Source organism: Moesziomyces antarcticus (assembly GCF_000747765.1).
Source record: "Moesziomyces antarcticus DNA, scaffold: scaffold_v10001, strain JCM 10317, whole genome shotgun sequence".
Classification (NCBI taxonomy): Eukaryota; Fungi; Basidiomycota; class Ustilaginomycetes; order Ustilaginales; family Ustilaginaceae; genus Moesziomyces; species Moesziomyces antarcticus.
In genome coordinates this window covers 938,524-952,754 of record NW_014639009.1, presented here as the reverse complement: position 1 = coordinate 952,754, position 14,231 = coordinate 938,524, and the positions used below count along the sequence as shown (strand labels likewise).

The following is a 14,231-nucleotide window of genomic DNA, read 5'->3' as shown; positions in this document are numbered from 1 at the left end:
AGGAGGCCAACTGCGGAGCCTCAAAGGTGGAGTTGCGAAATTGGTCCGCTGCCACACAGCCCCTCGGACCTCCACGCGGACGACGGACCGTGCGCACGCCAGTCTGCCTCCGTGCCGACTTGCGGAGCGGCTCAATTTCCAACATCCCGCAGCGGCCAGGAACGGTGCCCTGACACTGCATCCTCGAGCTCCGTCTGTCCATCGACATTGATTAGGTGTCCACACGAATCTTTCGATCGCAATCACAAAAGGGCTTTCTTTGTGATAGAATCCGAATTGCAGCGATTTGGGTACGAACGTGGTCTATGCGGGCAATGGGGGTTCAAAGATTAAGACTTTACCGTGAGGAAGCTCAAGCCGCTGCCGATTGCCAATCCAACGCAAAGCCAGAAGGACAGCAGCGTAGCGGCGAGCGGGCCTTCGCTTGCTCCCTTGGAGTTGACGAGCTTGCTGCGGGATGGGCCCGAGATCATGATGCAGGTGCTCACGAGGCCGTTGGAGAAGCCAAGAAGGAGCATGAGCCCGAAGAAGGGAGCGTCGCTTGACTGGAGCAGCGCTGATAGCCAGCCGAGCTGCGCGTCTTGTTTCACGCGGCTGATCGGCCCTGTCCTCTGGCTGGTTGATACAACGTTGCACGCCATGAAAAGAGGGATGAACAGCGAGCGAAGCAGCGACAGCGAGAACAGCGCGCGTGCCTTGCGGATAAGTGCGCCGGGCACTACGCTCGGAAGCGTCCTGCCGAGCAGATCCGAGATGTTGAACAGCAGGAAGTGGAACGGCACGAACAGCTGTGGCGACGTGAGATCCACCGAGCTCGTAACAGGTCCCGATGAACCCGTGTAGACGCTCTGCACCGACGAGGTGAGCGCTGGAAAGAGGCTGAGCGTCACAACGAACACAAATGCGACTGCAGCACAGTCCCACTTGACCTTGGACTGGACAAGCGAGATGCGCAGCAACGACTCGCGCGTGGACGGCGCAAGTTGGTAAAATCCGGGCACCTTCTTCAGCCACGAGCTGTAGGCAGGGTGGGAGATGGAGCGCACCGAATGCCAGCTCTGCGTCATGAGATGCTGCGACCCACCCAGACGCTCGTCGTCGTCGTCGTGTCGCGAGTCTCCGTCGCGCTCGTCCTCGATCTTGTCGATGGTCGCCACCTGCTTGGCCATCACCTGCGCATACAACGGCGTCTGGGCGAGCCAGAGGAAGGCGCCAAGCACGCCGATCATGAGCAGCGTGTTCATGCCGAAAAAGATGGTCGCCGCTCGTGCGATGCTGCGAGCCGTGTCGCGCGCCGTCTGGTCGAACGCAGGAGTGCCTTGCTCGGGATTGGTCTGCTGCGACCATGCCGAGGCGAGGCCGAAGATGCTGATGCCGACGCCGACTACGCCCTGACCAGCAAGCATGGAACCCATGAAGGTGCCGCCTCCACCAAATGCCGTACTGAGCGAGACTACGCTGTTCTGTAGATAGGCGCAGGCGCTCGACAAGAGACCGCCGAGCAGCAGAGTAAAGTAAAAGTAGGTGTTGTCTGGCCCTGCGGCATCGGCAGTGGGAGGCTGGGGGCGCCATTTGAGGTCACCAAAGCGCGTGGAAAGCGCAAAGCAAAAGACGCAGAGGATGATGACGGCGGAGGAAAGGGCGATCCTGCGACGTGGGCTAGAGCGCTCAAAGCCGCCGGTGGCCGTGGCGTGGATGCCGACGAGGATGCTGATCACATTGTACGACACGGTGATCCAGCTGCTGAACGTGTTTGCGTAGGGCGTCTTTGCGAACGAAGAGCGAAAGTACTCTGCTGGCGTGATGAGCGAGTTGAAGGGGAGAAGGACACCCATACCGAGCAGGCCGAATGTGACGTAGACCAAGGTGCGCTGCCGATGCGACATCTGGTTCCAGGCGGGCGCACCCTCGACGCCCGTCTTGATCAAGGGCTCCGCGGGTCCATCCTCGTGTGCCGGAGTCAAAGGTGGCGAGGCGACGCTATCGTGAGACCGGGCGAGGAGGCCCTCCTCCTCTCCTCGGAGCGGTCGCATGGGAAGCGAGGTTATCGCTTTGGCAGCGTCGGTGGGGCTCTGCGCGGACTTGGCGCACGCCCGGGTGGGGTACGATGGCGAGAGTCGTTGGAGACTGAAGTGGGTGAATCTGTCCGGAAGGTAAGTTCGCTATTGAAGTGGCGATGCGTCTGGCAGGAAGGGGAGACGCGAGAACAGGAGGACTGGCTGGCAATCGATCCAGCACTTTTGTGTGTCCAGCTTGAGGGGCTGGCCGTCAGCACGGTGATTTGCGGCAGGGAGGTGGAGTACGGCTCTTGAGATGAGCTACTCCACAAAGAGGCGCGTCCAGCTTTACCCCTCTGCACCACCAATAGCCGGCCTCAGCCCCCGCTCGATGTCAGCAGCACACGCCGGCTGGACCCTGGCCGAGAATGCGACCAGATGAATCGGGCAAATTTCGCGACTCGACCACCGATTCGGATCGCCCCCCTGGATGAACTCTGCCGATGGCGCAGCCAATCCCGAAATGAGTTAGGCCATCTGAGCTTCGGCCTGGCGCAGGTCTTGAGCCGAGCTGAGGGGCAGCGTATGTGCCGAAGTCGGTTTACGGCGCCCGACGGAAAGCGTGCTTGGTGCAAATCCGAAAGATGCCTGAACGGCTACAGTACGCAGGGAGAGCGAGACATGTCTCTCGGGCAGCCCGTCGGGGCTGCACAGCCTAAGCACAGGCTGCCCGCAGAAAAAGCCTCGGCTTCTCCGCACATCACCCAAAGTTGCGCGTGGGGCTGCAGAGTGTGGGAAATCCAGTCTTCGCCTCGGCGTGCAGCCGACTGCTCGAAGCTCTGCGCAGCGTGAGGGTGTCGGTACGCTCTGGCTTGTTTTCTTTCGACTTGGCTGCAGATCACCGACACATGGCGCGGGCGTTTCGAGTCGGGACAGCGCAGTGGGGACCGTGATTAAGCGAAGCTACCACTGAATCCTCCATCCACTTCGGCACCCCCGAAGAGCGCGCCTGCGCAAGACTTGGTTGCTGCTGCTGTGGTCGCTCTGCCTTCTTCTGCTGCCACCACCACCCTTCTGCAAGGCCCGTCGCGCTCGCTCATTGTCAGCTTGCACTCCCACGAAAGCTTCGCAAGGGTTCTTTGCTGTCATCCGCACCTGCGTTGGAGCTCACGCACGGCGAGTCGCAGCTGCGTCCGACGCTTGCCTTGGATCGCACCGGCCTGAGCGCAGCAAGCCGTCCCGTCCTGGTCGACATGCGCCCTTGAAGACGCACTTGATCGCAACTTAGACTCAAGCTCGCCCTGCGCCTCCTTCCGCTGGCTCCGACCAAGACCGAGGCCGAGTCCTCGCACTGGACGTGCCAGCTTCACTCTGCTGCGCAGCTAGGAACAACACCACATCCATCCAGGCTGCCGGTCAGCCCTTGGACCACAACGACGCGCACAACATGAGCACCTCCGGCAACATCGCCGTCATCCCAGAGCGGCCCGCCGAGAAGGGCTACTGGAAGAACGACTGGCAAAATGTGGCCGACAAGCTGATGGATATGCTTCTCACCTTGCGCCAAGACACCGAAGCCGGCTGGGAGGATCGCGGCGCCTTCAACGGCTGCGAGATCGCAATCTACCCGCGCAAGCCCGACGAGCCCTTCTCGGTGATGCCCATGTTCCGCGGCAAGACGCATGCTGCAGGCCTCACTCCGCTCGAGGTCTTTACGGGCATCCGCATGACCGGCTTCCGCATGATGTGGGACACACGAGTGCAGTCGGCACACATCATGCGCTCCTTCTCGATGCACGAATTCCTCTTTTATCTCGTCTGGCGCGGCATCGGGCCTATCTACAAACCACGGGACATCTGCGGCATCCAGGCGCTTCGATGCTGGGATGCAGCCGGCAACTTGCAACGCACCCCGGACTTCACCACAACCAAGATGATCCTCGGTTACCAGAGTCTCGACGAGGTGCCGGGCATTCCGCCCCAGGTGGAGGGATGCGTGCGTGCACACGTCTTCAAGGCCGCCTTCTACCTCGAGAGCCGCGAGGGCGGTTGCGACATCACCTACATCGGCCACGTCGACCTTGCCGCTGCCATCCCCAACTACATTCTCTCCACCCTGCACAGCGAGTTGCCCAAGAGCACCGTGCGCCTGCGCGACATGCTCCTCACCTTTGGCGTGCCGCCAGTGCTCATCGACCGACAGGGCCGCATCGCGCTCCAGTACCTCTCGTGCAATCCCGAAACACGCCAGGTCTCGCTGCACGCCACCATCATGCAGGCCGGCAGCGTGCACCTCTACCTCGACTACAACAAGATGTTCACACAGGGAGTCGTCATCAGCAACGTTCTCGGCTCCGCAGCCGCCGCCATCTCGGTGCGCGAACACTTTGGCTCCGAAGACGGCTTGGAGCGCAGGATGCTCGCGCTCGATCTGCTGCCCGAGGGCGTCGGCGGCGAGTTCAGACTCATCATCGATGCGGCGGACAAGGAGGGGCCCGAGTCCGGGACCGGGCCAGGCTGGTGGTAGAGTGGCATCCACCCCAAGCTTGCTCAAGTCTCATGGCCATCATCTCTAGCCCATTGCTTCATACTAGTACAGGTACCGTAGGATCGCGTAATCAGATGACTTTTAATCACTCTCTTGACATGGCTGGTGCGATTGTGGCATTGAGTCAGAATACACGAGCAAAGAAGATCAGTTGCGACGTGCGCGGCGTTCCTTTCGCTTCTTGCCGATGACGTGGCCGTGAGCGTAGCCCTTGGGCTTGTTCTTGTCGGCCTCGATCTTGCGGGCTGCTTGCGCCTCCCTCTTTGCGAGTTCGGCGTGGACGGCGGCCTCGCGCTCCTCGGCCTCCATCCTCTCCTGTCTTCGCACGGCGGATTCCTTGGTCGCCTTGAGTTTGTCGGCGCGCTTCTTGGTGGTCACGACGTTTTCGATGGCAAACTCGATCATGAGCAGACCGCCACGCTCCTTGTCTCCCGAAGCACCGCCCTCTTCGAGCTCGCTGACCTTGGTGCGCAGACGCTGCTTGCGCGTGGTGAGCTCCTCGATCTCGGCACGAAGCGCATCCGCCTCTTCGCCCTTCTTCTCCTCGAGCGTCTTGGTCTTGGAGTGCACCTGCGTCGCGATGCGATCCACCTGCTGCTGCAGGTCGTCCTTCCACCACTCGCCGAAGAGCTTCGACACAGCTTTGCTCGCGTTCGCCCAGCGGATCACCTTGAGCGCATCGTTGAACGACTTCATCTCCAAGAATCCGTAACCCTTGGACTTGCCCAGACCCGTGAGCGCCTCGACTCGATCGTGCTGACGCACCACCTTGGACTGAACCACGGGCGTCGGCCTCTCGCCCGGCTTGCGCTTGCGGTTCTCGGCGGAAGCACTGAGGGTGCGATCGGCCTTCTCGTCGGCATCCAGATCCTCGCGCTCGCCCGCACGCACTTCGGATCCAAACGTCTTGATCGCATGGATCGCCAGACGCTTCAGCATGCGGTCCGACACAAAGAGCGGCAGCGAACGCACCGCCAGACGCGTCTTGCTCACAAAGAGCGACGGATTGGCGCCCATCTGCGCCTTGCGCACCTGGAACGACTGCAGCCTCTTCTCCACCTCGGACGGCGCGAGGCGTGCGGCAAAGTCCGAATTGGGGAACGGCACGCCCTCTCGGAGCAGCCACGTGTTGCGCTTGTCGCCCTTCTCGCGCTCCTTGCGTCCGCTCGTCTCGAGACGCGACGCCTCGTCGCGCGCTACGGCGGGGATGACGTTGAGCACGCGGCCATGCAGGTTGAGACTCGCCGTGAGCGGTGCAGCGGGATCGGCGGTGAGCACGGACGGCATGGCGAAGGGGTTCTTCTGGTTGGCGACGGAGCTCGACGAAGATCCCGAGACGCCCGACTCGCGCTCGATGATGCGCGCCTGTGCCAGCGCCGCATCAGCCGACTCGGCCTGCCAGAAGCACACGAAACCCGTGCCTTTGCTGCGATTGGTCGCCTTGTCCATGGTGATCTTGGCATAGCGCAGCGGGCCAAACGTGCGGAAGAGGTTGCGCAGCTCTTCTTCGGTGGCCTGGTACGGCAGATTTCGGACGAAAAGCGTGGTGCCCTCTTCGGGTGCTGGCAGTTTGAGTCGCTCTGCGGGCTCCTCGCTGGCATCACTGCCGGCATCGCTGGCGTCATCGGCATCGTCAGCATCGTCGTCGTTGACCTTGTCGTCTTGCTCGGGCTCGGACTCGTCGGCCTTGGCCTCCCAGTCCTTCTTGCTGAGCGCCCAGTCGACCGCGACGGTTCGCTCGGGTTGAGCGTTTGCGCGCACGTGGTCCAGCGCGGCCTTGGCAGCACGTCGACCACGGGAGCCAAGAGCAGACTTGTAGGCGGCACGCTCGGCGGCGCCGTGCTGGATCTTGCTGCCGTTGACTGCCTCGATGGCGCGCGCGGCGTCGTTGCGCGATACCATCCAGACGAAAGCAAAGCCACGACCCTTCTCGACGGCAGCTGACTTGGCTGCAGCAGGGACGGTAGCAGGCTTGGCAGAGGTGGACGCCTGCTTGTTGGTGTCTACATCAGCGTCGGCCTCAACCGCAGGAGCTTCGTCCTCGGAGTCAGACGAGGACTTGCTGTCATTTTGCTTTGCATCGTCGTCGTCCGCCTCGTCATCCTGCTCGCTGTCGCTTTCCGAGCCGTCCTCTGCATCCTCGTCACTTTCCTCCGCATCTTCGCCGTCGGAATCGCTGTCGCCCGACGAGTTAGAGTCGGCCGAGTCTTCCGAATCTTCTTGCTTGACGGAAGCTGTCTCCTTCTGTTTGCCGTTGGAATCCGGCTTGGCTTCGTCTGGCTGCTGCTTTGCCTTTACCTTGGGGATGGTGATCTCGTAGACGGGGCCAAAGGGGAGGAAGATGGAGCGGAGGTCGGCCTCGTTGACGTCGAAGGGGAGGTTGCGGATGATGAGCCTGCTGGACTTGTCGATCTCGGAGAGGAGGACGGGCATGGTGCCCTTTCCGCTGTTCTTCTCCACCTCCTGGCGCATCTTTTCACGCTTTGCGAGCGTCTCGGGACGCATGTGGGCGGCGATCCTGGCGGCGTTGTCTGCGCGCTTCTTGAGGATGGCGCTGATCTGGACGCCCTTGAAGACGTGGGCGTGGAGCTTTTCGACGGCGGTCATGGCGTGGTTGGGCGTGCGGAAGACGACGTGTGCGGCATCATTGGGGTTGGGCGAGGAAGGGTGAGGATAGATGACGGTTTCAACATCGCCGATCTTTCGCGCTCGCTTGTAGATCTGCTTGGAGTCGGGTACGGGCTTGCAGCCAGAGAGACCGGAAAGAATGACGGTGCGAACGGCGTGTGCATCCTTCTCTTGAAAGGCACCGGCCTGGCGTGCCGGCTTGCTCGATTCGGTGCGCGGGCGTTTGGAAGAGGATGGCGAGTCCTGGTCGGCCTTGACAGGGATGCGCTTGTTGCCGGTGGGATCCTTCTGGTCGGCAAAGGTGATGTGAATCTTTCTGCTACCACCGTCGAGCGACTTTTCCTGAAGCTGATCGAGTGCGGTCTGGGCGTCTTCGGGGATGGCAAAGGTGACGTATCCGACACCCTTGGACTTCTTTGTGGCCTGGTCTGTGACGACAAAGGCTCGCTTGAGCGGACCAATCTCACTGAAGAGCGTCTGGAGATCGGTTGTGGTGGCAGTGTAGGGCAATCTGGAAACGAAGAGGGTGGCGTTGGGCCTATCCTTGCCCTTATCCTTCGATTTGGTCGATGGAATAGCATCAGCAGCGGCGGCTGGGGCTGTCGCGGCAGTCGGCGCAGGAGCAGCGCCCTCTGCGGCGGGCTCGTCCTGCTCGAAGTACCTTTTAGGTGGCATCTCGGTGGTGATGAGAGGCGTGCGGATACCAATGCTGGTTGGAAGAGAAGCTAGTGAGAGGCTGAGCAGCAGGGTGGAGTGTTGGCACACTAACGGCGCAACGAAAAATCTTGCCCGCCACGGAGCTCAGCAAAAGGGTTCTCTGCTTCCCTTCCAACACTGACCTGCCCACGGCCAAAAAAAAAGTCTCGAAAACTTCGCGGGAGAAATTTCACAGCGTGTGCGGAGGGCGGCGGCCCTTGACCTTTTTGGTGTCGCGAGTTCCGAGAATGTGCTTCTTTCCGAAGAAGAATGTAGCAACTGAAGGTGTAACAGTCACAAAATTGCGCGATCGTCTGACGACGCCCCGGCCATTCGCAGTAGCCGTGCGCAGGGGCGCCTTCGCCTCAGCGTTCGGGCAAGAGCCGAGCTTGGTTGGTGTTGGTGTGGACTGGCGTGGCACTAACTTAGCGCACTTCTCGTGCGTTCGGCTCCCTGCTGCTTGACCACCACCACCATCTTCGACCTTAGTCAGAGCTTAGACCTTAGACCTGCACAATCGGGGCATGTTCCGACTGCCACGCAGCCTTGGCCTTCCACGTCTGCTCCGTGACCAGGCCCGCATCGCATCTCCGGACCGCTCCTCCATCGCGACAGTGGCAGCCCGCCCGTATCATCCGCGTTCATCTTACTTGAGCACTCCTGCCCTCCGCTCCTTTGCCACGACGCCGTCCTTTGCGCGTGCATCCACCATCTCGGACGGTACAGTCCCCGCCATGCCGTCTTCCCAGGCAATCCCCTCCGAGCCCTTCCCGCTCGCGGGTCTCTTGCCCAAGGACACCACAGAGGCCATCAACTTCCTCCGCAAGTATCCCCAATACGACGGCCGCAATGTCCGCGTCGCCGTCCTCGACACCGGCGTAGACCCCGCCGCCATCGGCCTCAACCACAAGGGCAAGGTCGTCGACGTGATCGACTGCACCGGTGCCGGTGACATCCCGCTCCAGCCTATTCAGCCCATCTCCTCTTCGGCCGGCGCACACGTCGACTTCAAGTCCCCCTTCACCGGCAGAACCATCCGCGTCTCTTCCGAGCTCACCAATCCCAAAGGCGAGTGGAAGATCGGCTTCAAGCGAGCTTACGACCTCTGGCCCGGCGAGCTTAAGAACCGTCGCTCCGCGGAACGACAGAAGGCCTTCCTCGTCTCCCACCAGGCCCTCCTCTGCCAGGCACAAGCAGACCTCAATGCTCTCGAAACTCCCGCAGCCTCGACATCACCAGCATCTGCTGATGCCTCGCCGTCATCCTCCGACAAGACCTCTCCCGCCGAGAACGTCAAATTGCAAAAGGACGAGCTCAAGGCCCGAGTCCAGACGCTCAAGGACCTCGCCGCTTCGTACAGTGATGACGGCCCCTTGATCGAGGTCATCGTCTTCCACAATGGCAAACACTGGTATGCTGTCGTCGGCGGTGGTGAGGGCGAAACGCACGACTCGGCTCGTGGCCAGCCAGAGGACTTGCTCAAGCCGCTCGACTCTCAAATCCTCGACCTCTCTGCCGTCGAGCCCATCACCGACTTCCGCATCGACCACCAATGGCAGTGCTTCGGTCAGCAGGACCTCCTCACCTACACCGTCAACATCGAGGACAACGGCAACCTCCTCAGCCTCGTCACCCTCGCCGGCAGCCACGGCACCCACGTCGCCGGCATCGTCGGTGCTCGTCACGACGAACAGCCCGAACTCAACGGCGTTGCTCCCGGCTGCGAGATCGTCAGCCTCAAGATCGGCGATGCCCGTCTCGGCAGCAAGGTCAGGCCATGCTTCGCTCCGCACAGGCTCTCATCGACACAAAGTGCGACATCGCCAACCTCAGTTACGGCGAAGACGGCGCATTCGGTGCCGAGGACAAGGGCGCCTTCGCCAAAGCTCTCCGCGACCTCGTCATCCGTCAGCGCGACATCCTTTTCGTCAGCAGCGCAGGCAACAACGGCCCTGCTCTCACCACCGTCGGCCAGCCCGGAGGCACAACCTCCTCCGTCCTCAGCGTCGGCGCCTACGTCAACGCCGGCGCCATGCAAAAGGCCGAGTATGCCCTCGTCGAAAAGGGCGTGCCGGACAGCGTCACCACATGGTGCAGCCGTGGTCCCACCTCGGACGGTGACCGCGGCGTGTCCATCTACGCCCCCGGCGCTGCCATCACTTCCATCCCTCGCTACTGCCTCCAGTCCTCCCAGCTCATGAATGGCACTTCCATGAGCTCGCCCAACGCCTGCGGTGCCATCGCTCTGCTCCTCTCCGGTCTCAAGGCCGAGAACATCCCCATCACCCCGGCGCGAGTCTTCAATGCCGTCCGCGTCACCGGCAAGGACGTCAACGATCCCCTCGGTGTGCCCTTCATCCGCGTCGATGCCGCTTGGGACTACCTCGTGCAGAACAAGGACCGCGTCGAGCAGGACGCCGAGTACCGTGTCGCTGTTACCCGCGCCGGCAAACCCCTCGGACGCATGGACAAGCGCGGCATCTACCTCCGCGAGAAGGACGAGACCTACAATGTACAGCAGACCAACATCACCGTTCGTCCCACCTTCAAGCAAGGCGAGACAGAGAAAGCCTTCAACCTCGAGCTGAGGTGCGCGCTCGCTGCCACGCAGCCCTGGATACAGGTACCCGAGTTCCTGCTGCTCGGTGGCAACGGACGCACGTTCGAAGTGCGCGTCGACCCCACCAACCTGCCACCCGGCCTCCACCATGCCTGGATCGAGGCCTACGACGCCGAAACACCGGGCCACAAGTTCTTCGATGTTCCCGTCACCGTCGCCAAGCCTGAGCTCTTCCCCTCGCCGACGGTCAAGTTCGAAACCGTCCGATTCGAGGCCGGAAAGATCGAGAGGCGTTTCGTGCATGTTCCCGAGGGTGCCACATGGGCTTCGCTCACGGTGCGCAGCTCCAACCACTCGTCGCCTGGTACCAGTGCGCGCTTCTGGCTGCACTGCGTCCAGCTCGAGCCTCTTCAGCGCTTGAGCGAGGTCGAGAAGGCCTTCGTGCTCGCGCTGCAGGAGAACGAGCCGGTCAACAAGAAGTTCAACGTCCGCGGAGGCATGACCATGGAGGTCTGCTCGGCGCAGTTCTGGTCCAACAAGTCGGCCTTCGACCTGGACTTGGATATCGAGTTCCACGGTGTCACTGCTGCACTCGTCCCCGCCAGCGGCCGACAGGAGCTTACGCTGATCGGCGGCCAGGGCCACGCCAAGATCGAGTGCCAGTCGACCGTCCGCATTGAGGACTTCAAGCCGAGTGTCACCTTTGACACGCGACGCACCTTCCACCGCCCCACCTCGTCAAAGATTCGCCCGCTCACCACGCCCAGGGATCTGCAGCCAAGCGGCAAGCACATGTTTGAGCTGGTCACCACCTACAACATCTCTGCCAAGGAAGACTCCAACAAGCTCAGCTACTCGTTCCCGGCGCTGGGCAACCACCTGTACGACTCGAGCGTACCGCTGCTCACACAGCTGTTCGACCTGCGCAAGAAGCGCGTGCACTTTGGCGACGTCTACAAGAAGGAGATCAATCTGCCCAAGGGTGACTATGTGCTGAAGGCACAGATCCTCAACGAAAACATGAAGGTGCTCGAGAGTCTGAAGCACGTTACGCTCATGATCGACCAGAAGCTCTCCAAGCCCGAGTCGGCAGCGCTCAAGCTCTACGACAACCACGTCGACCTGCACTCGGAGGCGGCGCCGGCCAAGTACAACGGCATCAAGCTGCACCCGGGCGAACGCATCGTGCTGACGCTCGACCTCAACCTCGAGGGCGAGGCGGTGCCCAAGGAGGCGCAACCGGGTGACGTGCTCGTCGGCTCCTTTGGCTTCGCTGCCGAGGGCAAGGGCCAGCTGCGCTACATTGTACCTCCGTCTGTCAAGAGCGACGAGAGCGACGATGCAGCGCCTGGTGGCAAGAACGAGAACGAGATCCCCGAGCTGCTCACCGCGACTGCAAAGAAGATCAAGGACCCCAAGGAGAAGCTCGAGTTCATGGACAAGCTTATTGCGGACTACCCCAAGTTCCTCGGAGCGCTTGTTGCCAAGCTCGAGGCTCTTGATGCGGATGACAAGGATGCTACCAAGCGTCAGCAGGTCATCAGCGCCGCTGATCAGGTGCTTGCACAGATCGACGAGACGCAAGTCAAGCTGTGGATGGCGACTCAGAAGCCGTCGGCCTCGGAGCAGACGGACGAGGAGAAGAAGGCGAACAAGGCCATGGAGGAAAAGAAGAAGGCACTCATCCTCGCGCTCAACCGCAAGGCACGTGTGCTGATGACCGAAGCGGAAGAATCCGCCGCGGCGCACAACCAGCTCGAAAAGGTCTGGAAGCAGTACCGCGAGTACTTTGCGCCCGACTCCAAGGCCAAGGAGTACGTCGAGCTGTACGTGCGCTGGTGCATACTGCACAACCGCCCCGCCCTCGCCCTCCAAGCCGCACAGAAACTCAAGAAGGAGCTGGGCGCAGGCACCCCCGACTCGATCAAAGAGGTCGAGAAGATCAAAGCGCTCGAGCTGCGTCTCGTCGGCAAGGACGGCCTCAACTGGCCCCTCTGGGCCGCCCACCTCGAGAGGGCAGAGAAGATCGCCGCTCCCGCCGACTACGCTCCTTTCTAAACACAAGCACCCAACTTTCAGGACCGACAGAGAAGATAAAAATGTCATTCAATGAACGATGAAGCAACACAGAGTGTGAGAGTGGGCTAGTCGTCTGTACCGACGGCAGCATCCTGCCTGATTTCGGGGAGATAGGAGTACTGGTCCTGGTTGCGCACGCTTTCTTCGATCGACTTGCGCGCATCCTTGACGGCGTCCTTCTGCTGGGGCGACTTGGCGCGTTCGAGCTGGTCGAGCTCGTTGCGCGCGATGCTGAGGTTCGACTCGTCGCGGAACGTCTCCAAGGCCCTGAGCGCGCCTCCGGACTCGATGCTGTGCTTGGCAAGCTCGGTGGCATGTTGGAGGGTATCCGCGTACGAGCCGACGTACAGAAGCGCTGCCGTCTGCAGCAGCGTGTAGTCCTTGACCGCCTGCAGTCGCACGCCGCGTGGGATCGAGGGCAGCGAGCGCACGTGCACGAGCGTCTCGGGTGCAAAGTCGAGGAACGCCGCAGGATCCAAGAGCACGCTCTGCGCCAGCGGCTCCGCCGGCAGCGTGGCCACATCCTTGGTCGAGAACATCTTGAGCACGATCGCCGCATTCTCGTCCGCCGAGTACGATCCGACGTGTTCGAGCGGATGGCTCGGAATGCCGAAATCGCTCGGATCAACGGCGAACTCGCTGATCTGGCCGTTGTTCAGCTCCCAGACGTCGGTCTTGCCTGCCGGGCTGATCTCGTCGAGTCCTTCCTGGCCACACACGATCCAGGCACGCTGCGTGCCGCGCTTGGCCAGCGCCTCGGCAAAGATGCGGCCGAGGTAGTAGCTGTGTACACCGAGGATGCAGCGCTCGGGCTTGGCCGGGTTGATGAGCGGACCCAGCACGTTGAAGATCGTGGGGAATCCAAGTGATCTTCGAATGGGACCGAGCGGAGCGAGCGCTGGATGGTAGAGCTGTGCAAAGAGGAAGGAGAACTTGGACTTGCGCAGGACCGAGGGTAGTTGCGAAGCTGGCAGCGAAAGAAGCGGAATGCCGAGCGACATGAGCAAGTCGGCCGAGCCCGAGGTGGATGAGGAGGCTTTGGCACCGTGCTTGCACACGCGCACGCCCTTGACACCCGCAGCGACCATGGCGGCGGTGGTGGAGACGTTGAAGGTGTCCTTGCCATCCCCTCCGGTGCCGACAAGATCAAGCGTGCCGCGGTACTCGATCGGTTTCGCTGTGGACGCCGCTGGCGCATACTCTTCGTTCTCCTTGTCGAGCGGCGGAACGTAGACGTCGAGGCAGCAGTCGAGGAAGATCTTGGCAGCAAGCGCGAATGTTTCTGCCTGGATGTCGAGGCGGCAGAACTTGAGACACGTCAAGGCCGAGCCGATCTGCGCATGGTTCTCGCGCGACGAGGTGAAGTTGGGGTCGGCTAGGTGCTGAAGAATGTGCTCGAGCTGGGTGTGCGAGATGGTAGAGGTGCCCGTGGGGTGATTTGGTTCACCGGATTGTGCGTTGACCGACGCCGCGAGCGAGAGAGCCTTAAGCAGCGGTCGGAACGTCTCTGCTGTGTGGTGCGAAGCCCCGTTTGCAGGCGTCGGTTTCGACATGGTGATGCGAATGTGAGTGGGGGAGCCTGAGAGTCGAAAAGGGGGGCGAGATATATCCTGCTGGATGCCAGGCCGGTCGGGTGGGCCAAAGTACGACGAGGGTATAGATGAAAAAGTGCGGCTCGCGGTGTGAATGAGCAGATGAAAGAGGTTGCCGCGGTGCGGTGTGA

The 14,231-nt window shown here is 61.6% G+C and overlaps 5 protein-coding genes across 5 annotated transcripts; 2 read left to right on the top strand and 3 right to left on the bottom strand.

Moving 5' to 3' along the window:
- Nucleotides 1-329: 329 nt before the first annotated feature.
- Nucleotides 330-2,033, bottom strand: PAN0_001c0343 (nucleoside transporter; the record flags this gene model as incomplete). The annotated part of the gene is made up of 1 exon (XM_014803961.1): nt 330-2,033. One exon carries the CDS (start codon nt 2,031-2,033, stop codon nt 330-332), a length of 1,704 nt encoding a protein of 567 aa, XP_014659447.1.
- Nucleotides 2,034-2,678: 645 nt separating this feature from the next.
- On the top strand, nt 2,679-4,524 carry PAN0_001d0342 (bet v1-like protein; the record flags this gene model as incomplete). Its single annotated transcript, XM_014803960.1, has 3 exons — nt 2,679-2,773; nt 3,002-3,098; nt 3,286-4,524. The coding sequence occupies 3 exons, from the start codon at nt 2,679-2,681 to the stop codon at nt 4,522-4,524; spliced, it is 1,431 nt and encodes a 476-aa protein (XP_014659446.1).
- Nucleotides 4,525-4,692: 168 nt separating this feature from the next.
- Nucleotides 4,693-7,848, bottom strand: PAN0_001c0341 (RNA-binding domain-containing protein; the record flags this gene model as incomplete). Its single annotated transcript, XM_014803959.1, has 1 exon — nt 4,693-7,848. One exon carries the CDS (start codon nt 7,846-7,848, stop codon nt 4,693-4,695), a length of 3,156 nt encoding a protein of 1,051 aa, XP_014659445.1.
- Nucleotides 7,849-8,393: 545 nt separating this feature from the next.
- On the top strand, nt 8,394-12,487 carry PAN0_001d0340 (tripeptidyl-peptidase II Tpp2; the record flags this gene model as incomplete). Its single annotated transcript, XM_014803958.1, has 2 exons — nt 8,394-9,599; nt 9,665-12,487. The coding sequence occupies 2 exons, from the start codon at nt 8,394-8,396 to the stop codon at nt 12,485-12,487; spliced, it is 4,029 nt and encodes a 1,342-aa protein (XP_014659444.1).
- Nucleotides 12,488-12,573: 86 nt separating this feature from the next.
- On the bottom strand, nt 12,574-14,061 carry PAN0_001c0339 (anthranilate phosphoribosyltransferase; the record flags this gene model as incomplete). The annotated part of the gene is made up of 1 exon (XM_014803957.1): nt 12,574-14,061. The coding sequence occupies one exon, from the start codon at nt 14,059-14,061 to the stop codon at nt 12,574-12,576; it is 1,488 nt and encodes a 495-aa protein (XP_014659443.1).
- Between the last annotated feature and the right edge of the window lie 170 nt (nt 14,062-14,231).